The sequence below is a fragment of the Lissotriton helveticus genome, chromosome 9, assembly GCF_964261635.1.
Source record: "Lissotriton helveticus chromosome 9, aLisHel1.1, whole genome shotgun sequence".
NCBI lineage: Eukaryota > Metazoa > Chordata > Amphibia > Caudata > Salamandridae > Lissotriton > Lissotriton helveticus.
Genome location: NC_136070.1, coordinates 481,387,736 through 481,415,132, shown reverse-complemented (window position 1 = coordinate 481,415,132; position 27,397 = coordinate 481,387,736). Strand labels below are relative to the sequence as shown.

General features: G+C 42.3%; 1 protein-coding gene across 2 annotated transcripts in view; it reads right to left on the bottom strand.

The window, feature by feature from the left end:
• LOC144781452 (coiled-coil domain-containing protein 170-like) overlaps positions 1-27,397 on the bottom strand; it is a 782,697-nt gene that overhangs the window by 720,468 nt on the left and 34,832 nt on the right. For both annotated transcript variants that reach the window (XM_078660314.1, XM_078660315.1), the window contains exons 2-3: positions 4,148-4,218; positions 2,490-2,535 (exon numbers count right to left, since the gene is read on the bottom strand). In XM_078660314.1, coding sequence (XP_078516440.1) covers positions 2,490-2,535; positions 4,148-4,218 — 117 coding nt within the window. The remainder of the gene's footprint in view (positions 1-2,489; positions 2,536-4,147; positions 4,219-27,397) is intronic.

Genomic DNA, 27,397 nt, shown 5'->3' with positions numbered 1-27,397 from the left:
ATTCATGTAAAATGAAAGGACCTCAAAGGACTGCTATATTGGTATGTGTATTTCAGTCGAGGATACACGCTTTTTCAAACACAGAACAAAGTAATAGATAGAAAAAGCAACTTGCAGTTTTTCTCCAAGATTTAGAAAGCTGACGAGAGCATTTATTGCAAGGTAGGCGACATTCGAGTGTTGTAAAAGTAAGTTTCTGTTCAGAACTGCTTAAAATAAACCATGATATTTAGCTAATATATTTTGAAAAATGTCATGTAGAATGTTGCTAGGATACGATAGGATTTAGGCTAAGTTATGCCATGTTATGAGACTTTTGTTGAGTGCAGTCAGGCCTGTCAACACTATCTTGACGCAAAATAGGTACATGTCTGCTTTCTTGTGGAATGAATATATCTAAGAATCATATTTGCGATTTGCATCATAATTTTCATGTGTCTCAAAAGGGCAATAAGATTACGTCTCTAAATATATGTATATTGTACATTTCCATTTGCATGCATTTTGCATAAAGTACACTCAATCATCATGCACTTTGTTATATTCAATTTTCTCTCTCTCATAAGCATTTTATTCCAGGGGTCTACAACTTTTTTTAGAAGTGAACGCAATTTTTCCTGAGTTAGTAGTAAAAGTTATTACTGTCAAATACTGACCACATATGTTAATATTCCATTTTAATCACCTTAAGTAGAATTATCAGTAGTGATCACCCAAGCATTTCAAGTGAGATTACCAGCAGAAATGGCAAGAAAAAACGTACTAATATTAAATGTTTCCACCTAACTAATGACATAACAGTCACAGCATTATGTGCCCTCTGGCACAGAGGATATATAAATACGTCTCTCCATCTCAACTTCAATTATCATTCAAATATCAACTTTAAATGTGCTTTGGAAATGCAACCTTTTGTCTTCATCCGCATATAAGAATTAGAAAATACACATTATTTTCTATCACATTCCACTATCTATTTTGGACAAAGAAACCCAAAAGAACAAAAACCGTAGCTGCAAAAAAATATTTTGCAATCAAAATATCAGTGTTCATTTTTAGGAAATGCAAAGTCCCCAAACATTACCTTGTCATTTTCATCACCTACTCACATGTACAGATGTCTCACAGGGTCAGAGTCGGCATCAAATGCCTAGATATTACTTATATAGGACATTGATATTTTCCATACCACTAAGGATGCCCTTACTATGCACCATTGTTCAAGGCAGTACATCATAACAACAAGGTTGACAATCATATATCAGTCATCGCCATTTTGATTCAATCGGAGGCCACCATTATGTCAGGGATGGCTAAAAGTAGGCCATTCATTCTCTTAATATGCCAAGATGGCTGCCAGTATGCCACAACTAGTTCAAGAATGGCCAAAATGTCAGGGTTGAACTTTATTATGCCTTTGGAACTATTATACCATGAAAAGACACAAGTGTACCAGAGAATGACTCCTTTTGATGAGAAGTAGTGTATACTTTTGGTAATGCTTGGCATCAGTCATAGTTTCCAGGGAAAAACACTATTAGGGAAGGGCACAATGTCTCACACACACAGACACACACATAAGTCTGAACATATCTATACACACACAGATCAACATATATAGAGGCTACTATTATTATCAGCTCTGGATTCACACCCTGATCTCCTCAGCTTTTGGACTGATCATGCACCCACATATAACACATTCTAACTCTGGCTCCTGAAGTCCCACAATTCAGTGGGTCAACACTGGTTACTGTTACTTGAGGCACTCTTCTTTCATGGCTCATTGTACACGCATATGGTGTGACTGCCAGGGTAGAACCTACAACATGGCCAATCTCCTTGTACCTTAGCTAAATTGAGAGTGGTGAAGGTGGTCTTGTGGCAGACGCCATAGACTGACATAGTGTGTGTTTGAGTGTTATGAGCCTCTACTATTGGTTTGGCCGGCTGTCACCGAAGAGCCTTAAGATTAGCAGTGCAGCCTTATTTTTATGCACAGACTCTCTGAATGAGGTACTGGGTTTGTCTTCACATCTGAGAGCAACTTTGAGGGTGATGGTTACTACCAGTAACTCCCAAGCAACTCTTTGGCGATCCCTGGTCTAAAAAATATTTTTTTGTTACTTTTTTCCCAGTGTTGGAGGAAATGCAATCAATGGTATAGCATAGTTATTGATCCTGAAAGGATGATCCTGAAAGGACAAGTCAGGGGTGGTGCAACCTCAAACTGGAGATAAAAGCGACTTTCTGTTTCCTGAGCAAGGAGAGTAAGAAAGAGAAAGCCAGAGAGAGAGACAGCGATTCCCACTTATTTAAAGAGTACATCCACAATAGTCATTGCTTCTCTAACTTTCTGAGTATAATGATGCTTTATTGACAAAAATGTACAAGATCATGAATAACCATCGACATTATTAGAGTAACCAAACTTTTAAAGAGACATTTTATTATATTTCTTTTCTTATGTATAAATAAAGCTGTCTCACCTCAGAGGGATCCGCATTAATCAGAAAGCCATGGCCAGGAGGACCTCTGAAACATGCATGAAAAGACTATTGTCAAAGGTTGAAAAAACTGTACAAGTTTAAATCCAATATATGTACCAAAACGACAGTATTAACCATTTTAGAAGCAAACAAATGTATTATTCTTCCATGCCAGTCATGCTACATTAAGAGGCATTGATCTTCAATACGGTTTTTGCAAACATTTTCAGATGTATACCTATCACTGTAGCTTTCGCACACTGGGATATTTCTCAGACTCTTTATTTCCATCGGTTTAAACTCCAGAAGATTATCTCAGAATTTCCAGAGTTCATATATACATAGTCCTAGCTACCCGGTTTGTCACACGTGATTGTTGTTGAAAACCAGCCTTCACGTTTTGTGTATGGATCATTGGGTCCTCTAGAAATCCTGACTGTGAGGTCCAGTGTGAGTGAATATACTGCAGTTCAAAGGAATTAGGAGCCATCAAAATGGTGGCACAAATACAGGGTGGTTGGGGTGCAACACCCACCAAATAAATGCTTTCTTCGCTTTGAAGTTGGGACTGTGGGCCCTCAGTAAGGTTTACTATGTCTCTCTTGGTTTTTCTCGTCATCCTAATTTCACTAAGAGGTTCTGACTTCTTATTTTTTTTATCACAAACTTAAAAATATATAGTGACTGATTTAACAAAAAATTTGGTAAATCTGCACCTACAGAAATACTCCTTGAATGGATGCAAATTTACTATTTTTCTTTTTAATTCACAAACATTGGCAGTAGAAGGCTTGGAAAGCTGCGACAGTCTCTATTTTGCAGGCATAGTACTGGCAATTAAATACCCAAACGTGATGGACGAATGCTTGCACGTAGTTTAACCACTGCCAATCACTTGGGGAAGCATTGAAACCAAACCTTTTTCGCCCATGTGCCACTCTAGACAGAGGGCCTGATTTAGAGGGAGTAAAGGCAGACGGGGTGGCAGAGGACTTTACGCCTGCCACCCTGCCTTAACTCCGGCAACCAAATGTATAAATGTCCGTCGGTCATGCGGACATCACTATATGTTGGAAGGAACCACCTTCATGGAGGTTTCTATCAATGTAAGACGTTTCTTATTTTTCAAAAAAAAATTCCCAAACTGGGAGTTTGATTTTGTAAAATATTAACCCTAATGACCCCCACACCATGGGAGTTCTCTCCCATGGTGTGGGGGTAATTTTATTTTTTACACTGAAGTTTAGCCTTACGTATGGTAATAAAATATTACTTTACATTACGTTCAAAAACCCTGAAAATTCACTGAAAAAAAAGGTTCAATAATAATATCTTACTTTGCATTAAGAAAAACTCGGAAATTCAATGAAAAAAACGAATTTTAAAGTGATGTTATAGTTAGGTGAAAATGTCAACTTAAACATAACGTTTTAAATTTAAAAAAACACTGACATTCAACAGTTATAGTTATTTCGCCCTCCGTATGCGCTGCTTATGATCTCACATATTACCACACTCATGACCTATTCTGTGACATTATTGATAACATTATAATGACAACTGAACTGACATAGTTGACAACACTGCACATGGCGGGCTTGAGTTATTCTAACGTACCACAACCAACATACGGAATTGAGAAAGTAGCAAAACAATACCTTGCAAGTGGATATGTACGGTCTTCATTCCCACCATAAGGATTTGTAAAATACGGTGGTTGTTCTTGATGCTAAAAAATGAAATCATAATTTATATTGATCAATAAAAGTGGTAAAAAAGAAGCAAATGCTTCCTAAATATTCACAGCAAAGGGTCTTCCAAAACCATTTCACACAAGAATGACCCAGTGAGAGGAGGGGACACTCAAAACACTTGTTGAGAAGCCCTCAAAATCCCCATTTACTTAAGGGCTATTTAGTAGCGCCCTCACCCCCGGAGACCCACCTGACACAGCTGAAGAATGCTCCACAGGCATTAGCCTGTCCCATTAAAGGATTTCACAAATGTGATACAATCACTCTGACACTCAGAACACTCAACCGGCTCCCGCTTCTAGTAGAAATCACTTTCAAGACCCCAGTTATCTGCAGGGCCATCATTAGCAACATCCCACCATGCCTTAAGACCCTTAGGTCCTACGATTAAACTGGATTGGCAGAATGGAATCAGCTGGAGTTGTTTTTCTTCAAACATCTGCAATGGTGTATTTGGTAATAATGGTTCAGATGGTAAATGGACACCTCTTGGGCCGAGATCCATTTTATCTAAAGGTGAATGAGGATCCAAAAAATAAAGAAAGAAAGAAAAAAAAGTCTTGTGGCCTTGATCAAGACCTCCAGTGGAACATGCTCAACAAACAGGTGTAGCATCATGAGGAAATACAAAAGGAAAACATAACATGCCATGCCTTGTCACCCTACACACCAAGAGAATGGAATGCCATCCAAATTCAAATCCAGCATATCACATCACTGATCCACCTTCAGAAGGATCCAAAGACTCACCTTTGAAGTAGCACTTCTTGACATTTAAAGACCACCCTTGTACATCAAACTTGTGACACTCACCACCATCTGGTTCGAGCCCCTCTCTACCATGCGCCTATGCTTCCTTCATCATCCTGGGCCTGCAAGTAGTTTCTTACCAACCTGACCCTCCCAGGCCTCATCCTCTTTCATATACAACGTGTGCCTTCTTGCTTCCCTATGTTGAACATTTACCTCTTGTACTGCACTCACTTCCTTTGTAGCTCGTTCATGCTATATATATTACACCTATACAAAATATTTATGTTTTTTTCACTTTAGAGCTGGAAATTAGACCAGATTTTCATGGGCACTAATACAAGCTGAGGTGTGAGGGTGAAGAGATCCTATTGCACAGCGCATGTGCAGCAAATACTGTAAGAATGTAAATGAGCAGGGCATATGTAGAGCATGGTATATCTGATGAGAAGAGAATGGCCCATAAAGGTCTGATCCTGCTATCTTCAAAAGAGGAAACACACTATATTGTAATCATGATAGCATGACTGTCATGCTTGCCTCAGAGTATCACGGTCAAGACATCTGATAAAGTACTTACATTCAGTGGGCCTCATTTATGAAAAGTGACGCATCGCTGCGTGAAAACAGCGATGCGTCAGTTTTCACTGCACACTCCTTGCGACACCAATGATGCGTCATATTTAATGTATGACGCATCATGTCGCAAGGAGTTACAGATACGTCAGTATTTCTGACGTATCTGTAAGCGCAAAAGTGACGCATTGCTGGAGTGTGTCACAAAAGTGACGCAACTCCAGCAATGCACCCTTTCACATGGGGAAAGCCCCATGTGAAAGGGCCTGCATCAGTCTTACGCCTGCTGTGAGGCAGGCGCAAGATTTTGACGCAACGGTGTCCTAAAAGTGACGCAGTGAAATCTCATAGATTTCACTGCGTCACTTCTACGACCCTTCCTTGCGTCAATACGCCCCCTTGCATACATTATACCTGGTGCAGGTATAATGTGGCGCAGGGGTTTACAAAGTGACGCATCTACCTAGATGTGTCACTTTGTAAATATGGTGCAACAAGGCACATTATTTACGCTACTGGTGCGTCACAAAAAGTGACGCACCGGCGGCGTAAAAGTGACGCACTGCCTCATAAATGAGGCCCAGTGTGTCTTGTTAGACCACCAAGCGCAGGTTAGAATGTGCTGATCAATTAGACCCTTATATAGTAGGTGTCTGTGATCTGTGTGGGATAACATCAACGTAATATTAGGCACATAGACATTTACGTTCCTAGTAAATACGCATACACACAGATCTGAGACCCTTATCGAATCACATTATGTTAAATGGGCCAGGCCCACAAATTTGGCTATGCACCTCTAGATGTCATATCCAACAAGTATGTGTGTTGGATCCAATGGGCTTCCCACCCCAGTTGCCATTGTTCAACACTAACCCTTGTGCTAACAGTGTTAACAAAGGTGCAATTAGTACTAACTGAAACAGTGGATTTAGCTAACAAGACACTGTCAACATAATAAAGACCATCCCTTTTAATAATGCTTACAAGAAGCCAGGGGATTCTGAACAACTAGTTTCGCTCTGCATGTAAGCGTCCTTAATCAATCATCAGCCAGTATCTAACAATAAAAGAACAAGCCATCAGTTGCAGGTCTACTCGTACAGGAAATGGAGCAGAAAGTTTACAAACCTAGACATTTCCATATAGCTCCCTCTCATCACCAAGTTCTTTGAATCTTTAGCATCCAACATTGCCCCACAGAATCCCAAACATGCTAGCATAAATCCCTTCCTAAAAATTCTAAAGTAGATCCACAGAAAGTGTCCAGTTACCCACCTATACCGGACCTAACCAGCACTAGAAAATGCTGGAGGTTGAGTTCAACTAATAACAGCTACCTTCTCAAATGAAAACCAGTGTAGACGTAACCATTTCCAATCAAGCTTCCAACCTCACTAAAGGACCAGACGGATTCTCTTAAACATTAGCTTACAACACCTTTTACAACAATTTCCAGAGCCTTCACAACCAGCACCCCTGCCAACCTGGCTGACAAGCCTACTAGCTGTTGTGGCTCTTTGCACACCGACAGCCAGAACACCTTCAAACTGGAGGCAAATATGTTATTGTTATTGTTATTGTTATTTTAATTTTATACCGCGCCTAATCACCTACAGGTCTCTAAGCGCCAGGAAAGATGGTACAAGACAATAACATAACGGAATAGAAGCAGAGAGCAGCACTCAGTTAAACCATGCTCAGGCTTCTCCTGAACAATAGCGTTTTTAGACTCTTTCTAAATTTTAGGAGGTTTCCTTCCTCACGCAGCCCTCACGCAGCCCTATGCACAAAAAGGTCATGAAATGTGGCACGTGAGAGTGGGCAGTTTCACGAGAGTTCAGGGCTCGGGAACCTGTGTGGGTCAAGTAGGTTTTGAGAGGTAAAAATGAGGTCAACCTCTTGAAGAAAAGACATTCAGAGGGCCTCATCTACCAGAAAACGACACAGAGCGGCACCACAAGCCATTTAGCTGCACCATAATACGTCATTTTCAAAGTACAGGGATGAGTCGTATTAACAACAGTATGACACCTTCCTGGTGAACAGTTGCCTGCCATGCGCCAGAGCAGGCACACCCACGTCATTTTGCAAGGGTGCCTGCGTTGCGGGGATGATTGTTTTTGTGCAGAGAGGGAAACCTTCCTGCACAAAAACAATCATAAAAGGCATTTTCTTCTTTCTATGTGTGCAGCAGAATGCAGCACCCATAGAAAGAGGAATAACGAGGAGAACTAAAGTATGCCTCCTCGTTGCGCCATTCCTATGCCTCCCCTGGGGATATGTAGGATTCTGACGCAATCTCAGTTTTACAAAATGTTGTAAATTTGGGAATGCATCAAGTTCCATGGTTGTTGCATGGGAACACCCACAGTAACACCCATGGAATACCCCTTTCAAGCAGAGTAATGCATTAAGGGCCCGAAGTAGGTAAATTAGATTTACCGATTCATAAATACCGAATTTTTCCGATTCAGTATTCAAGAATCGGTAAATCTAATGTAGGTAATTTTTCGGTAAAAAATACTGAATCGGTAGGATTCGGTATTTACCGAATCTGTAATTACCGAATCTGTATTTGTCTTTGATTCCTATGGGCCTTGAAGCCCATAGGATTCAATGGCAAATACCGATTCGTTAATTACAGAATCGGTAAAATTACCGAATTGCCAAGGGGGACAGGGTGTCACTTTGACACCCTGTTGCACCCCTGTTTGTGGCTTGTGTGCCATGTGACACACATACATGCTCTTAGGGCATGTTTGTGTGCCACATGGCACAGGTGTACATGCACAGATGTGCATGTACACGGGTATTCGTTATTTACCATGCAATAGTATTACATGGTAAATAACGAATCGGTAAGGGCCTGTGGCACTGTTTTCAGTGCCACCTACATATTGTTTTACCGATTCGGTAAATTTACAGAATTGGTATTTTACCGAATCGGTAAATGTACCGATTCGGTAAATATACCGATTCTGTAAATTTAAGGCCCCTACATCTCCATTTGCAAATACCGGTTGGTAACGGCCGAAATCGGCCTTTACCGACCGGTATTTGCCGACCTACATCTGGCCCAATAGGAGGCCATATTTACAAGGCCATGAAAAGTCATGCAGGTTGACTTTACGTGGCCTTGTAAAGATGGACAAGCACATTGCGCCGCCGGTGCATCAAATAAAGAGATGCACCAGCTGTGCAAGGAGCTTGTAAAATAAGCCTCAGACTTTAGAGAAGAACGGAAATTGGGACACTGGACATTAACAGGCTGGGCAACATCAGTAGGAGGGGTTGTTTTTTTAGATACAGGTAATACCACGATAGACTTGAAACACTGAGGGTAGTAACCAGATCTGAGAGAGTAATTGAAGAGAGGTTAAGTAAGACAGAACTCTAGAAGAGGAATCAAATGATTTGACAATCTGTAGACCAATGGTGGCAGACAGTGCACAAGAGGGACTGGCAGATCACAGTGTGGGGATCAACTCAGCAGGAGATGTGGGCTGTTGTGTACACAGGTCATAGAAGGGAAGCATCAAGGGGTCGGTTTGATAGTGATGGGGTAAGGCTATTTCAGGGGATTGTAAATTTAGAAGAGATGTATGAAGCAAAGTGTGAGGCCTATGAAGGAATATAAGTGAGAGAAGAATGAGGTGGTGATAGGAGGACGTTAACAATAAGGGCATGTTTTTAAAAAATGTCAGTGAAGAGAGGAAAGAGGAGTGGTGCAGAACAATTCTGGTTACACCTTTACTCGTCTCAAATGCATAATATGAATTTGCACTTACCACATTTCTCGTGTGGTTTAACAATATTAAAATAAGTGTTGCACTTGAAATTATTACTAAAGTGCATTTCCTGTAGGTTTAGTGAATATATTCATAATGTGTGCTTTAAACTGTATTAAACATGTACTCACAATAAATATCAATTTGATTAACATCAGTGTACCACAATACATTAAATAACATTTACTGTTTGGATGTTGAGTAGTAACGATATTTACATTATAAAACTTAATTTATATTAGAAACAAATTAGTTTTATGTAATGTGTACACTAATGTTTCATATATTGCATTAAAATATAGTCCTAAACATACTTATACTAATACATTTGGGATTTACTGTATTGTAGAATAAATCTAATGTACTGACAATTTATATTCATTTGTGTTTAAATGTGCACACGCATATTAATGGGTGAGATGAAACGAAGGGTTTTGGCCGTTCTGCGTCTATCGGAAAATGTGTTCGCACATGAGGTCTTCAAATGTGCACCACTGAGTTAATACTTTAAGTGTCTTTAGTAGGCCAGTTTACCATGCTGCATAGATACTGTTTCCCATTTTCTGCTAACATGTCATTTCTTGCTGGACACTTCTTCGGTGGCCAGAAAGCCACTGTCAGGGGACATGCCAAAGCCCAGGTAAGACAGCAGGAACATGCCACATACCAACGTATCACCTGTCTTGAGGCAGGGGATCTCTGACTGGAGAAGTGGCCTTCCTCTCCACCCCGTGGAGATGATGGCTGCCGTGTATAGCTGTTCCAGGAGGTGATATGTACTGTGTTCCTCGAAGCAGCAAAACAGGTTTGGCGAACAACTACAGCCTGAGTATATGGCTGGGGTGACAAAAATGGCAAACTCCTATACTTGCTTGCATCCCGACCACTGGTTGGTAGGATTCTTCCGAAAATCATGGATAACCAAGATAGAATGCATCACAACTTTTGGACTATAGTCCAACCATTTTCCACCTATTAGACAAAATGGTATGCGGCATTGCCAAGATCATCAGACGAGACGCCCCCCCCACTACTGACGGAAATACCCCCCCCCCCATGACTTAAGCCAGCAGTGCAGGGGGAACTAGACAAGCCTGTCACACTCTAAGAAATAACAGGGCCTATAGCAGCAATGGCAACTGTGAAAACTCCTAGCCCGGACTGCTACACTACAAAATCTTATGCTAAATACAAGGATATAGTTGTTCTGCACTTATTAAAATTGCATACGGAGGTGATGGAAGTCGGCTCCTTCCCAGACGAAATTGATCATACCATTATAGTAGTGATCCCTAAGACCGAGCCCCCATCGGTCTCCAACGGAGAGTACTGCCCCATTTCGCTTCTCATTGGAGAAGTCAAAACCCTGGCTACCCTTCTGGCTACACAATTGAAACGCATACTGCAGACATTCATCCATGCGGACCAATGTGGATTCTTCAGAGGACTACTCTGGACTGTTTGAGGAGCCTACACATGGCCCTTGTATTCCAACACTTACTGTCTGCCCCACTAGCTTTGATTCTCATAGGTTTCGAGAAAGCTTTTGAAATTGTGGAGTGGGGATACCTTGCTCAGGTCCTGACATGAGCAGAGATCAGATTCCGGTTTCAAAAACTTGTTTGACTACTTTACTCCAACCCTACAGCAAGAACCTAGGTAAATGGGGTGTTGTCTGATTTTTTGCATATGGAGGGAGACCAGGCAGGGATGTCCCCACTCCTTTTTGCACTTGCAATCAAGCCATTAGCTCGCCTCGTTAGGTGTGATGCTCAGATTAGTGGCTGGACGTAGGGCATGGACCATGACAACCAAATAGCCCTATACGGGGACAATGTCCTCCTATATCTTTCTGTCCCTGCCAGAGCGTCCCTTACCGCCTTTGGATCTTCCGGCTCTTTGCAGAGGCATGGGGCTTGAATGTTAATCCTGCCAAAATCTCCCACACAAGATAATGTGACCTCGCAGGCTGATATCCATATACAAAGGCTGCATTTTCGATACTTAGGTATACAAGTGGAACTCCATCCGGCCCTTACATGGACCCTCAGCATGCCACCCTTGATCCAGAAAGTCAAAACTGATCTGCAAAAATAGCAATCCCTCCCCCTGAATGTCATGGGCAGGATAGCTCTATACAAAATGATAGTCCTCCGGCATTTTTTGTATCTTTTTAAAACATTTCCACAAGAGATATCTCGACACTGGTTCCGGGTGATTGATTCCCTTGCCTCGCGATTTTTATGGCAAAACAAGAGATCCAGATTTGCGTACGCCAATTCTCATTGTGGCACGTATGATGGGGGCCTTGGCATGAGGAACCTATATCTTTATTATTTAGCAACCCAATTCATTGTCATAAATGACTAGTTCGCAGGAGGATGGCCTAACCCAGAATATAGGGTGGAACTCGCCACTATATGCTTTTCTACCTTGATGGCTATGCTGTATGGGGCTACGATCTCCATCACCATGCCGGAGATGACACAAATGGTATTTCTCAGGTGGAGGGAGAAGCTGACTCACATGGACTGGGCTTCTACACTCACACAACTAACTCCCCTATGACATGGTAAATGGTTGAGGGAAGTGTCAGCAGTGGAGGGGGGTTGGTAGACTTTCAGGCTGCATATAAGCTGTCCTTGACTGAATTTCATAAATACCTCCATCTACGCCACACTCTACACATGCATATAGCACATGGCACCTCCCTACCTGAGAGCAGCCGCTTCAGGAGAACAGATATCCCCCTTTTCATCTTAAAATATCTGGCCCAGACGGTTTTCACCTACAGAACTATTAAGCTCCAAAGTGGTGAGTAAATTGATTCCCGCTGTTTCATATTTTTTTTTTTTTAAAAACCTGCGTCAACAAACTACAAAGGCCACATATAAAATACGACGTCCTGTATATCTCTTTTGTTTATTCAGCATGAAGTGCCGACCTTGGCCTGCCACACCCGACCGGCCAAGTATCAACAACGGTCCATCTGCTTTTTATCTACCTCGCCTCCTTGCTTCCCTAAATAATATAGGTGAGCTCTGTAAATGTAATAACCTGAGCATTTCACACGATTTTCAGCTACCATCTATCACGAGATAACATGTATATTAATATAGCATCGATATGTATTTTTCATAGCAAACTAGCTACACAGACTCCCCATATAGAAAGGCCACTACGAAGCTCAAACCCACGTCACAGGGCCGCAGAACAACCTTAATACAGGTAACATTATCTCATATTCCTTCGTTTTACAAATCACATGTATTTCTATCTTTCATTGCAATAATTCTCATGTTCTCATATATAAATTTAAATATAGATTACCCTAGATTGCCGTGGGGACTGCTCTACACATCCTTAGCTGTAGGAACCCACCGCCAAAAAAGCAAAAAAAAAGCCTGAACAACCTACCAAAAAGGTAACTTTTCAATTTGTCAAAAGATTAATCCAATTGGGCACCTTCTAACCTAGTAATGCTCGCTTGTACCATCAACCTCAAAGATCCGCTCGCAGCACCCCTAGCATTACCAATATACAGAGTCACCCATTAGAGAAAGCATCCATCTATATTAATGTTGCGCCCATTTACCACAAATATCGTCTAAAATGTACGACGTGGGTTACTCCATGAATCACAGTTATATAGAATATCAGAGCATGATACTATGTAGCTAGACCCAACACAGGTTTCTCATAAATGTTGCTGTCACTTTTCCTCAATCGTACCTATCCCTCTTCTTATGTCCTTTTCCATTCTATCTATTTGTTTTCCCAAGTTAATTAGTCATGGCATACCTAGAATGAACTACTGATCTAGTGCAATACGTTTGGCTCCGTGCATTGACATTTGTTAACTAGATTTTCTAGATAATCTTTTTTTTTTAAATGTATCTTAACACTGATTACATGTATACATATATCAGATATTAAATAATGGTTGTATATATATACACATTCTTTTTTTAATAGGAAACTCTTCGTTCCCTTGTGGCACTCCTGATGAAGGCACCCTTGTGCCGAAACGCGCGTTGAGACTACTATCAGTTTGCAGCCACATTACATTAATCACCTTGTATAAATGGTGTATTATATGAATGTAAAAAATATGTTTTTAGTGTATTGATTTTTTTATAATACAGCCTATACCCATCGTGACATAGGGTCTAATCACTGTATCAAAACTGTTATGTACCCTTTTTTTAACTTCAGAGATATATGTGTTAAATATGTATTATGTTCAACCTCTTTTCACCTCTTTTTTAACAAAAATAAATAGAATAAAAGAAACACCCATGTTTTAAATTGTAATATGTTCTGCACGGAGCCAGATTTATCATTTTCTTCCCTAATGTTTTGACCAGCCAGCATGTCAATTATATTCTAACTGCCTAGGAATTTGTTACATTACCTCCCTACCTGAATTCAGCCACCTCAAAGCGACGCTCATGCTGGGATCCCTTGGGAGAGGAGGAGTTTCACATCAAACACTCATCATTAATACCCCAGACTCTTATGGATCCCTCCGGGGGAAATGGGAGGAGTGGGTGGGTCCACTGGAAGACGACAATTGGAGAGATGCCATGATGACACCAAGGGTCATAATGATTTCCTCAAGATTACGTCTGGTCCAAACATACTATCTTCACTGTGCATATCTCATGCCGGACCACTTATACAAAGCGGGTCTTATGTCACACACTGATTGCGACAGATGCTCCTACAATCCACCAAATTTCTACAAATGGTTTGGGAATATCCCAACATTCAAAGATATTGGAAGATGGTAGTGGCGGAGCTTACAATGTTGTTGGGTTGGGAGGTAAAACTTTCTCTGACGTTGCTATTGCTGGGGATACTAGAGGGGTCCAGCAGTTCAAGGGCAGATAGAGCCCTTCTGGGCATGGCCACCATGGTGGCCAAAAGGGATATAGCTGCTCACTTAAAAATAAAACACCTCCAACAATCAACCAGTGGTGATAAGGGGTGAATTGGTGTGCCAAGCAGGAAAAGCCACTCTACGAGGCTAGAGGATGCCCTGCCAAATATCATAAGATTTTGAATAAATGGTTGGGGACATGGGCATGGACTAGGTGCTCTAAAACTGCTGAAGTTATCTGATCCTGGGATACTGTGAAGCTACTGCGCTATTTGCTTTTGCATAGTGATTGCACACAATGGAGATGTACTGATGGTCTACTGTGCATTTGTTTGTATTATGTAATTGCAAAACTAATAACATTGTTTATAAAATAATACATCACTTCTTGCAGGTATTCACATGCATTGTTAGTTTGAGAATGGATACATTACTGTACTAGTGATAGAAGTAGAGAGCCTGAGAAGAAGGCCTTGACAATATAACATGAAAAGCCAGAGCACTAACTGAAAGGTCTATTCAGCAGTGTTACAACCTGGCCTCAGTGTGAGAAGATGTTGTTCCCATGTCCAGTGAGAGACACTTTGCGAATGTTGCAGTCTGCAATGTGAGAGTGGAGAAAGACAATGAGGCATCCAGAGGGGAGTTGCCCAAGAGACTCTTGCAAATTTCACCTAGTGTCCAGACTGTTGGAGAACGGATCTCTTCAGTATGCTTTCAGAACCTTTCCAGACCCTTGCTGCACTTTTCCTTTTGACTTTGAGAAGTTTAGACATCTGTGCTTTTCTGTGATTCTTTCCTAAGAGTGGCTTAGGCTAACACTTATTTACCTGACCCAAAAAGAATCTTTACCGAGCTTCTGCAATGCTAACACTTTCCTACTTATTTTTTTCCTTGCCTCGTAGAAATTTCCGTTATGGAAATCCCCTGATTTGTAAGATTTTTTTAGGATTCTAAGAACCATCCTCTTGGATCCTGATTTAGGAGATTTAGGTTTACTAATGTATACGTGAGAAAATCTGACACTCTTCTCTGAGCATCAGATACTATTGTTAATCTTTTGTATTGCTGTGACTGAATTCCTTCTTGGTTTGATATTGGTCTGCCTAAACTTCTTTGGGAGGTTAGGCATTCCTGGTGTTATTACGTATCTTTATAGTATGGTACTAAGAGTCGAGTACCTTAACTTGATTGCAAATTGGTAATAAATCTTCTTAACCATAGTTACGGATTCCCCGTCCTTTTTGTGTAGCCAAATGGGTTGCACTGTTCATGATATTGAATGAATAAATGTTAACTCCCTTCACCTCTCAGTCGAATATGACATGTTACAATGCGTACTAAAACCACACGTGTCATTACAATGCGGGTATTACTACGCGTAGTCATTCACCAAGACCTACCATTACAACGCATACTTTTACCACGAATATGCCTTTACCACGCATGCCATTACAATAAAAAGGCATGCGTCGTAAAGGTATACTCTTGGTAAAAGTATCTAAGGTAGGTTACACTACCCTGCCCTACCCTAAACCCTGTATTAGTATCCTTGCATGACCCACCCCGAGCCCCAATCCTTTCCCTCCCCTAAACCCTAAATCTCTACCTCTGCATGACCCCCAACCCCAAATCCTTTCCCTACACTAAACCACCACCCCTGCATGACTCTTCCCCAACCACCGTTCTCTCCCTAGCCTAAAACACTACCCTGCACGACCCTGACCCTACCCTAAACTCTACAACTACCCTGCATGACATCCCCAGACCACTTCCTACCCTACAACACTAACCCTACATAACCCCCCTGACCCTCAGCTCTCCTTACACTAAAAAAGTACCATGTACGACCCCCGACCCTACCATAAACCCTAAAATACTACCCTGCACGACTCTCCCCCGACCCCTAGTCCTCTCCCTACCCTAAAACACTATCCTGCACGACCCCCAACCCTACCCTAAACCCTAAAACACTACCATGCACAACACCCCCGACCCCAAGTCCTCTCCCTACCCTAAAACACTACCCTGCATGACCCTCCCCCAGACCCTCAGACCCCTAGCCAACTCCCTACCCTAAAACACTACCCTGCACCACCCCGACCCTACCCTAAACCCTAAAACAGTACCCTGCACGACACACACCCCCACCGACCCCCTTTTACACTAAAAAAGTAACCCCCAGGCCCAATCCCCTTACATCTCTCTCCTCATGGTTTCTCTCTCTCCTCCTGGCACCCTCTGGTTATGTGTGAGGGTCGGTGCACTTTGTTGTGAAGAAACAGAAGAGCCTCTGTTTCCTCACAATGACATGGATCCCCTAAATGATTTCCCAATGTATGTGCTTTTACCACACATACCTTAACAACAAAATTCGTTGTAAAGGCATGCAAGGTAAAAGCACATACCTTGTCATAAAAGAATAGTAATGACTATGCGTTGTTACAACGCATGCGTGGTAACGCTTGCATTGTAATGGTAAGCGGATAAACAGCCGCATTGTGATGGCTGTTTCCCCTCTCAGTCAGATAAGAAAAGTCCATCAGAGGACAAGTGGTAATTAAGTGGGCGCAGAGCGCTCGATCAATTTGATAGCAAGTCGGATGGTTTTCAACTGAGGTGAAGGAGTTAGGGTGCCCTACTTAAAATTGCCGAAGCCCAGTCCAAACCCCAAAAGCCCATGGTTCGGTTGAAGGATGGACAGAGTTCCAGCTATTCAGAAATTAAGTGTAGTAGTGGAGGAATGTGAGTATCAATAGGGTTGCACGTTGCAATACCTTATGCTTAGATTGCGGTAATTCTCAGTGGCTGAGTGGTGTTCTGCAGAGATGATTTAAGTTGATGTGTGAGTATGGTGCTTAATGCAGAGATGTTGTATTGGTTATCAAGTCCATTGTGGCCTAAGATCCTGGGACAAAGAGACTAAAAGTCAAGTTGTCAATGTGGAAGACAATGGATGTAGTTGTCCTCTGTGTTGTGGTGCTGGTCGTGAGACGCCATCGACAGCATTATTGAGATAGAGACTTTATCTTTGTGTGATTGTGAGATGTGGTTGGTATAGTTGATCTCGGTACACTGGGAAGAACTGTATCAATCTGAGTGAGATCCCCCTGGTTGAGGTTTCACTTGACGTGAATGTAAGAATAGGTCAGAAAGTGTTTCTTCTGGCTGTCTCGTGGGTGAATGAGTAATCTTTAATTTCATTAGAGGAGCAGACAGAGTAGTTGTTGAAATTGCTTGCATTTCTTTTGCTTAAAAACAGTTTAGAAAACGCGCTTGCAAAAATTGTGAAAGAGGGAGAGCTTCTATAAATTGATGTCACAGCGTGCCGCGCTGTCATAGGTCGGTTAGTCTAGCACCACGCTGGTATTGGTTGAATACCTCATAGAGAGACGCGCTGGTATTGGTTGTGATCACTGAACAGAGAATTGTGGGTCAAAAATAATTGTCTTGTTTAAGCTAAAAGTCATTTGTGAATATTGCATATTTTAATCGAAAATGAAATTCTTTAAAGCATTACAAAGACTAGTGAAGGGAGATGTGACTGTGCCTGTTAGAAAAGGAGAAGAGGCACCACCCAGAGGTACACCAGGTCATATTATGGCGATAGACATGAGTCTTCACACATGTATTTCGCTCGCACAATGGCATAAAATCACTGGTCCTTTGACATTTCTTCGCTATGGCACATTTAATTTGAGGACTATTGCGCATTTAAGGAGGACGTTGTATGAAGGGAAACCGCCTTCTAGACCTACACAATACAAAGCACTTAATCCCTAAGAACATACAGCTCATCTTAGGCGGAGAGAGAGATTTCAAAGAAGGGTCAAGAAAGTTATACACACTTGTGCAGAAGTTAGATAGAATGCGGAACAGAAATCCTGGATGACAGACATTACTGAGGGAGGTAGATTGTATTCTACACTAACGAGTGAGGAAGAAGGGAAAAGTAAACGCAAGGGCAAGAAAAAGAAGTAAGAGACAGAGAATATAGTTGAGGACAGTGATAGCGATTCAAATTAGGATCTTATAACCAAATTATTGTTGAACCATTCACTTCCAAGCAATATAATTCAGACTGGAGGAATGAGTAATGTACCTATTGGCAAGAATTTTCATGTGCCTATGGCACCAGTAAATATAAATTCTAATTTGATGGGAGAGAATTCAGGAATGACAGCCTTTTCAAATTCACTTTCTGTAAATGCTCCAGACTCATTGGCTATTCCTGTCACAACAGGTCCTGTAGTTCCTTTCCATAAGCCTGGATTAGTAGGAAATATTGCACATACTTTGGCTGTTCATACTGGAATAAATGCTATAGCCAGCAACTCCGTAGGCTCGACAATTAAACCAATTCCTTAGACTCCTCTGATTCTGACACAAGATAATGCTTCATGTGCTGTGAGTGTGGAGCCTACATTAAATCAGACAGGGTTAGACCCTACAAGGAGATTACCCCACAGATCATTGCCCTTTTCATGCCTAGAATGAATGAGCTTACACATCTTAAGTACCCATAGGACAGTGATACCTATGGGAATACCAACTTCTGACATTTTTTTTTGTACTCACCACCTAATGAAAGTAGTGGTACCTATAGCAGAAAGATAATTCTTAATGCTCCAGCAGAACAACAAGGTCTTACTGCCTGAGAATTTAATGATTGGCTTAGAGGCATAAACATCCCGACTGAAAGTGGAAATCCTGGAACTAGTTAAGGAAATACTCAGGTTCAGCAGAGAGAAAGGGTCATGGATGTAGCTAAATTAAAACTAGAATTAGAAGGAATGATAATTGGAACTCTTGACATGTCACAATTAAATGCTTACCAGGATGATGAACTATTAGTTCTGTGTAATGATAGTACCAGCCATGCAGGACAGGCTCATGAAAGATTATCTGAATTGACTTCTAGACATGGAATTGATTTGCAGGAATCTAAAGACTTACAATGGAGATATCGGTTAAGCTTCAGTAACAGAAATCTCATTAACATGAGACCGTCAGGGATGAAGTTAGAGATCAGGAAATTAATTATCTATATTCGAAAATTGAGTGAGTTAGATAGATGGAAAGGTAAATGGGCAAAACTGAAGAAAATAAGGTTACAACTGCCTCTGTCTGGTAAATAGGAGGAGGAGGAGGATATACACATGCCTCCCATGAGAGAAGTACCTGGTGGAAGGTTTATTCATATACCTTGAAGACGCTGGTATTGCGTCATTCAGAAATGATTTTCCAAAATTGAGAGAGAACCCATCGGAGTAGCACAGACAGGTTCATCGGTACATAAAAATATCAAACATTCTGTGGAATGATTTGAATACCTTATTTGAAATTGTGGTTCCAGGTGATTTGTGAGGTGAATGCAAAGTTGTTGTGGATTGGCCCATAGTGGAGCTGACAAGACATCCTGTATCACATGCTCCATCCCCACTTGTAATGAAAAAGTATAACCAATTGATTATATTTCTGTAATTGAAATTATCTCCTAAAGATATTGAGTCTGCCAAGATTGACAGAACGACCCAGGAGTTCAAAAAGTCAATGCATTTGTATTATGAAAGGCTGTTGTAGCCATTTAAACAGTTCAGTGGGACAGAGACTATTGCAGCAAAAGACATGGGACATTTTATTACAGATTTGTGTATGGATTTATACCTCCAGTCAGTTCCATTATTCAGCAGCATTTGATTTGTTGGCAGAGTAAGCCTATTAACAAAATACTGAAATATGCCAAGTACTGCAAGAATGAATTGGAGATGAAACACAAAAAATTGAAGGAGATGCAAATGGTAGCGCAAACTAAAGTTGTGCAATGAGGTCAGAATCAGCAGTTTTTAATGATTACTTGTCCAGTGCAGAGAGAGTGTATCAGCAAGGAGTTCCTATGATGCAAGGTGGTAATGGATTTCAACAGCAAGGTAGAGGATGTAGTGTCCCAACTGATCCAAGTACAGGGATGGATGTGGCAATTTTAAAGAAATCAATTATGTGCCACGTCTGCTGCAAGTTGGGGAATTGGAAGGGTGAGTGTCGATTTAATACTGGTACCATGGTTAATGGGAATCAGGTTCAGAATGGTAGATTCGTGCATCTCAGGCAAATAATATGTTTCAGGCACAGTAAATACAGATATAGAGTGTTCACACTCCCAATGTATCCCAAGCTCAGGTAATGCAGGTTTCACAAGCCCCAATGCCACAACAAAACGCAAATGACCAGAGATACCATGCCAGTCAAATTCCCAATGTAAACACCAATCCTTTCGTGAATCAAGGTACTACTCTATTATACAAACAGATATTGACTCCAGCTCAGACCTGTAACAATAACAGGGCCTGAGAGGGAGGTGGAGGATTGCGTAACCTTAGAAGTAGATCAGAGTGGTCCATTCATGGATGGTGAGGTAAATTGGAATCCTGCATAGTTCCTCGTTGCTGGTGCTACCCATTGTACTGTGATAACATCAAATGTTCCTAACCTCCCCTTCTCGGGACAAAGAATCCAAATTGTAGGAGTTGCAAGTAAACAGATGACTAGCCCAGTTTCCCAAGCAGTACCTGTCAAAATAGGGTCATTTGAGGAGAATCCCAGATTTGTGGTGCGTGAATCGAGACCTGTAAATCTGCTTGGACGAGATCTCTTGTGCAAGTTGAATTGTTCCATTTACTGTACTCCAAATGGAATTGAGTTTCAAACTCATGATGAAGACAGTGCATTTAACCTTGTCAGACAGAGATCAGAAATCGGGTTTTACCACATGTTGACAAAAGATGATTTGCCCCTAGAACTGAGAGACACAGTGCTACCTGAAGTCTGGGATTTTTCAGAGAAAGACATAGATCTCATCAAAGGTGTTGAACCAGTCCACATTATCGTGAGACCTAATGCTGAGTACCCAAGAATCCCACAGTACAATCTGACCCCTGAAGCCATTGCTGGGATTACTCCTCTGATTGACTCAATGATTGAGATTATGGTGAGTCCACATAACTCACCCATCATGGGTTTGCAGAAAACCAATGGGAAGTACCACATAGTGTAGGATAAGACAAAGGCTAATTCCATTGCTGTCCCATGGTACTAAAATCAGCTATGATTTTGCTTTAGATTCCATGTGAAACCGAGTGGTTCTCTGTCATTAACTTGTGCCAAGCCTTCTTTTCTATACTGTTGCATGAGGATAGCCAATTCCTCTTTGAATTTCTATTTGACAGTCGTGTTTTGGCATGGTGCTGAGTCCCACAGGGTATACGGAGAGCCCATCAATTTTTAACCAGATACTCAAAAAGAATCTGGAATCTCTGTTATTCCCTGTCATTCAGTCCTAGTCCAGTACATTGACAACCTACTGGTGGTGTCAAATATGCAGGAGGCTTGCAAACAAGACAAAATTGCCTTGTTGAACCACTTAGATAAGAATGGATATAAAGTGTCCCCAACCGAAGTGTAGTACTGTAAGAAAGAAGTTCTGTACCTAGGACATGACACTGAGAAAGGAGCAAGGGAGGTGTCACAATACAGAATTTCGGTAATTCTGAAAATGAATCCGCCAATGACTCAGGAAGAAGTTGGGATGTTCTTCGAAATACTGGGCTACTGTTTACAGTGGATTCCCAACTTTCCCTGATGGCCAAGCGTTTACAGAGGCTGAAACACAAGGATGTGTCAGATTATGTACCATGGGATAACAGCTGCAAGTGTGCCTTCTTAGAGCTGAGAGAATGTCTCTGTCGTGCCCTGGTACTAGTAATGCCTGATTATAACAGATGTTTTGCTTTTTTTTACAGTGAGAGGGAGGGCTGTGATCTCTCAGTGCTAACCCAGATGCACAGGAATGCTCACAGACCCATAGCCTACATTTCTGCTACTCTTGATCTTGTGGCTGTGGCTTTGCCCTGCTGTCACAAAGCTGTGGCTTTCACATGTGTCAGCATAGAGTAGTGCAAGAGCATTGTTATGGGTCATCCTTTGACAGTTTTTGTCCTCCACTCTGTCGAGGTTTTGTTAACTGGTGCCAAAACCCAGTACTTGACCAATAGTCTTGACCAAGTATGAGCAAGTCATACTTGGTGCCAAGTGTGTTAAATTGAGGAGATGCACTGTGCTAAATCCTGCTACCCTTTTGTCTGTACCTGTAAATGGCCTTGCTGAAGGTGATGTTGAGCATCACTGTCTTGATGTTACTGAACTATGCACCAAGTCGGGACCGGACACTCAAGATGTGCCACTACCTGAATCAGATTATGTGATGTTTGTTGATGGCTCCTGTTTACTAGACTATGATGGAAACCTGGAAGCTCGTTACGCAGTCTGTACTGTCTCAAGAGTGGTCGAAGCCTCCTGGCTTCAAGGAGAATTTCTAGTACAGTGGCAGAATTGATTGCTCTTACTAGAGCATGCTGCATTTCAGACTGGCTGAGAGTGACAGTTTTCACCTTATAGTCAGTATGGCTTTAGGGTTGTTCATGACTTTCGACGGTTATGGTCACAACAGGGATTAATGATCTCTTCAGGGCCCTTCATACAAAATGGTGAGAGTGTCCATAGTCTTCTAAAGGCTTTACAGTTAGCTGCTCATATTGGGCATGTAAAGTGTGCTGAACACCGCAATGGCCCATAATATGTGACAATAGCTAACAAATATGCAGACGAGAACACAAGGTACTGTGCTTTGAATGTTTGCACCTTTAGTGGGGAGTACAACAATGAAGAATCAGATTCCACAAATTGCAATCTGTTGGTAACTGCAGTTGATATTCGGGAGGAAGTTAAGAGATTATAGGAAGAAGTGTTAGAAGCAGAACAGCAAGGCTGGATTAGAGCTGGTTGTGTCAAAAAAGATGAGGGTGACATTTGGGTTTCAGGAGCTGGAAGACATGTGTTGCCAGATGGCTTGAAACCTCCAGTGGCAAAACATTATCAAGGACCGGTACATGTAGGGAGAGATGTCATGCGGCACTTGTTCAGAAAAACAAGGTTTAACAAACACAACAAGATGATGGACGGAGTGCTGAAACTTTTCAACCACTCAGCCCCAGTCAGGTGAGCTGGGTTGGATCCATAATTCTTTTGCTCGCTATGTCACCCCTCTTTGGACCCAGCCAGATACAAATCAGTCTTTACCCTGTTCCTCATGGGAACAATCCAGCCCGAACTACCAGGCCATGTCCTCCTTGGACTAGAAACAAGGGACCCCCATCTGGGCACACCCTTGGCCACGTAAGGTGAACATAGCAAAAATAATAGGATGATGCACGGAGTGCTGAGAGCTTTCAACAACTCCCCCCCCCCGTCAAGTGATTCTGGGTTGAATCCAACGCTCTTTTGCTCACTATGCCACCCCATTTTGGTCCCAGCCAGATGCACATCAGTCTTGACCCTGCTCCTCATGGGAACAGTCCTAAACAAAAGAAATTAAACCTGAGCGAGATGGGTGTGCCCATACCTGGTTCCCATGCTCTCCATGCAGCTGGATTCAAGCTAGCCGGGCTGATGAGGGGTGATGCTGGTCCAGGGAGGACCTGGCCTGGCAGTTCAGGCTGGACTGTTCCCATGAGGAGCAGGGACAATACTGATTTGCATATGGCTGGGTTTGAACTGGAATGGATTGGGGAGCAAAAAACCTATGGATTTAGCCCCAGATCTCTAAATAGAAGGCAAATGAAACACAGAGAAAAGCAGGAGTAAATTTTTGCTGCTAATTCCTTTCTACCAAAGTCCCTAGATAGGGATTAGTGTCAAAATCCATGGATGAATGCAGGGAACTTGGACCACTGAAGGTATGCATTCTTGATGTAAAGTCGTGCATAGTGCTACTTTGTATTACTGTAGGGCTACTGTCCAATGCAATTCAGGATTTGCACCACAAAATAAGCCCCCAAACAACACTCGACAGCAGATGTGCACCATTTTTGTGATGCAAACAAGGTACGAAGATTTGGTAAATATGCCCCATAAATGTAACACAATGATTGGGTGTAGGCAACTAGGCTATTGGTGTAGTAATCCCCCCCCCCATTTTTTCCTGGTATTTGATGCACCCTTAAGTGCACTGGGTTTGTGCTAACCAGGTTCCCAGTTCCAGTGTTCTTTCCTCAAAACAAGACACCTGGTCACAGTGACCAGACCTTTAGCACCTTTTAAGTCCCTAGAAAGTGGTACCTGTGGCACCAAGGGTATAGATACTATAGAGGGTCTCTAGGAGCTGCAGCATATCTTGTGCCACTCTAAGGGACCCTTTTTACAAACAAAGGAGTTAGGTCCTGGAGCAAGGAGTGGGGGGGGCTGGACCCTATTTAAATAAGAAAAAGCACAAAAATGCCACCACCCACTTATAACTTGTTGAAAAACTGCCGATTATTTAAGAGCAATAGGACAAACACAACTTCTTTTTGTTCGACCCGGTACTTTTATTTGTACCTGATAACTTAAGTATTTTTTTTTTATACTTTTTGCAAAGAAGAAAAAGAGCATTCAGCTACATCACCATAAATATATACATCAACTACTTCACAATAAATATATACATCACTGTTCACAAAACACAAAATTATGTACAATCCTATTACACAATCACAAGCATTCTACATATAATACAAAACATGTACAACATTCAATTGAAAACAGTCCTGTGTATAAACGATCAAATCAATATTTATACAAAAGAAAAGAGACAAAGTCAAACTGGGGGAAGGAGTAATGGTTTGATCCTAGAAACGATTAATGTTTATGAATAGCTCCTTCCAATATGCCGACGCGTTTCTGGTCCAAAGAGATCAATCTTTAGACTGTCATCAGGGCTCTGTCACTTATCTGTATTAGCATGCAGAAAAACAATAGAATGTTTTATTATTTCTGCACTCTATTATGGTGAGGAATAAATAAATCGCACCACCAATTTTGTACACTGGGAAATACCTGTTGGCTTTTATTCGAAAAACCGTAATCCGAGATTGCAACTTCTATGTTGTCGCATTCCTTTTGTTTGCTAGAGGGGTCTCCACCTAAGTGAGGGAAACAGATTTGTGGCGTTTTAGTGGTCCTATCCCAAATGTATCATGAATTGTTGTAAAGGACGGAGTACCAACTTGTACCCTACCTGTCTCATATGTGAAGTGGATTCAATGGCGAATGTTTCTTGACTCGTTCAGTTCGCCTTGGATCTGTTAATGTTTAAAGAACTGCTATTACTCCATTTGTTCATAGTATGTAATGCACCTCATCTGGCAGTGAAGCGTAGGGAGCAAAAGAGCAACATACCTTCGCGGGAGGCGTGGACTCTTATCGCTGGGTCCCTTCTTTCGTTTTGGAACTCCCCGCGCGGCATGCGCCGCGCTCCTGTTCGGTACGTTTGTCTGCGTGTCTACGACTTTCAGATGCGATATCTACAATTGTAACAAGCGCAATTGTTTTAAAACAAGTTCGCGCCAGGGTGCGGGCCCCCAAAAAGACTCGAATCGTTTCTGGGCATACCTGTTGAAATCCCGACTGTGCTTCACTGGTACACTCGATGCTGATGTGGAGGGGCCATTTTGGATTTTACCATCATTTATGTCTGTGATGTCTCTGAGAATTGTGGGACATGTAGTGTTGTGATTATTTCGTGAGACACATAGTGGAGGCAATTCAGCTCACATGTAGGGCAGGATTCCGCCTTTGAACTCACCAATTGGCTCATGTCATATTTATAATCGAGACACTTCGGACAAGTTGTTAAGTCCGGTGACTGTGCTATTAAATTTTAAGATAAGGTACGCTTCTTTCTGAAGCAGGACCCTCTCTGTGTCAAGTACACGTTTCATCTGGTTCGTTGAGAAGAGGACGAACCATTTGAAGTCATTCTCGCTATGGCCTTTCTCGATGAAGTGTTCAACCATAGGTGCTGTTATGACAGGGTCAGCGCTGATTTGCATATCGCCATTGTCTAACCCAGGGTGGTGTGGAGTGGAAAAACGATGGATTTGGGCCCAGATCTTTGGACTGGGGTGAATGTGTGACATTGATCCACATTCTGTCCATCATTGTTGTGTTTGCAGTTACCGCTCTAAGTGTACTGGGGATGCTCAGACGTGAGTCCCAGGCACTCCACACCACTGGAATCAAGCTAGCCGGGATGAAGAGAGGTGTTACCTCGAAACCGGGCCGGTCCTCGGATGCTTGTTTCCGTTCTGGGAAGGACATGGCTTTTGTAGTTCGGACTGGACTGTTCCCATGGGGCACAGGGTCAGCGCTGATTTGCATATCGCCATTGTCTAACCCAGGGTGGTGTGGAGTGGAAAAACGATGGATTTGGGCCCAGATCTTTGGACTGGGGTGAATGTGTGACATTGATCCACATTCTGTCCATCATTGTTGTGTTTGCAGTGGAGCTGCTTCCCTGCATCCTGCAAGTACCAAAGAAAGAACTGTGAGGACTCTGGAACAAGTAAACCGACACTGGCCAGCACCACTGCATCCGTTGATCCAAGCCCGAGTTTAAGTGGGCCAATGGTGCCAGCAATTTCCCCCAGCCCTCCAGAGAAAATGCCCACTCTGGGTTTGCCAGGAGTGGACTCCTCGACACCGCCTGCAGCCTCTTTGGGCAGCCCCCTCCCCAAGACCGCGAGTGAATCATCTGTGAAAAACCCGAGGCCTCAAGACCCCTTTGCACCTGTTTCCCTTGGCCCAAGAGGAAGTGGACCAAAGGTGCCCCACCGTCCCAGAGCATCGTGAGACCTGAGCCCCATTGTTTGTTAAACCTGACTGTTTTCCCAGTCCAAATCTGCAGTCTTTTTCCGACTGAACCGATCCCTATTGACTAACATTGGGCCAGCAAAGCCGTAACACACCTCTGCACCCGACTCCCCAGCGCCTCCTGAGGTGAACTACCGGTGTGGCCTTAGACCTTGCCCCATACTCACCTTAAGTCCAGGAGATTTGCCCCATAAGTCGCCGTGAAGTGCCCGAATGCAGTACATGTTTTTCCCCCATAGGATAACATTGGGCACCTGACGCTGAAACACACCTCTGCACCCGGCCACCCCAGTTCTGCTTCAGGTGACCTGTTGGTGCTGCTTTGAACCTTGCTCCATACTTACCTTAAGTCCAGAAGATTTGTCCCATAAGTCGCTGTGGAGTATCGACTTTTGAAACCTAAATGTATTT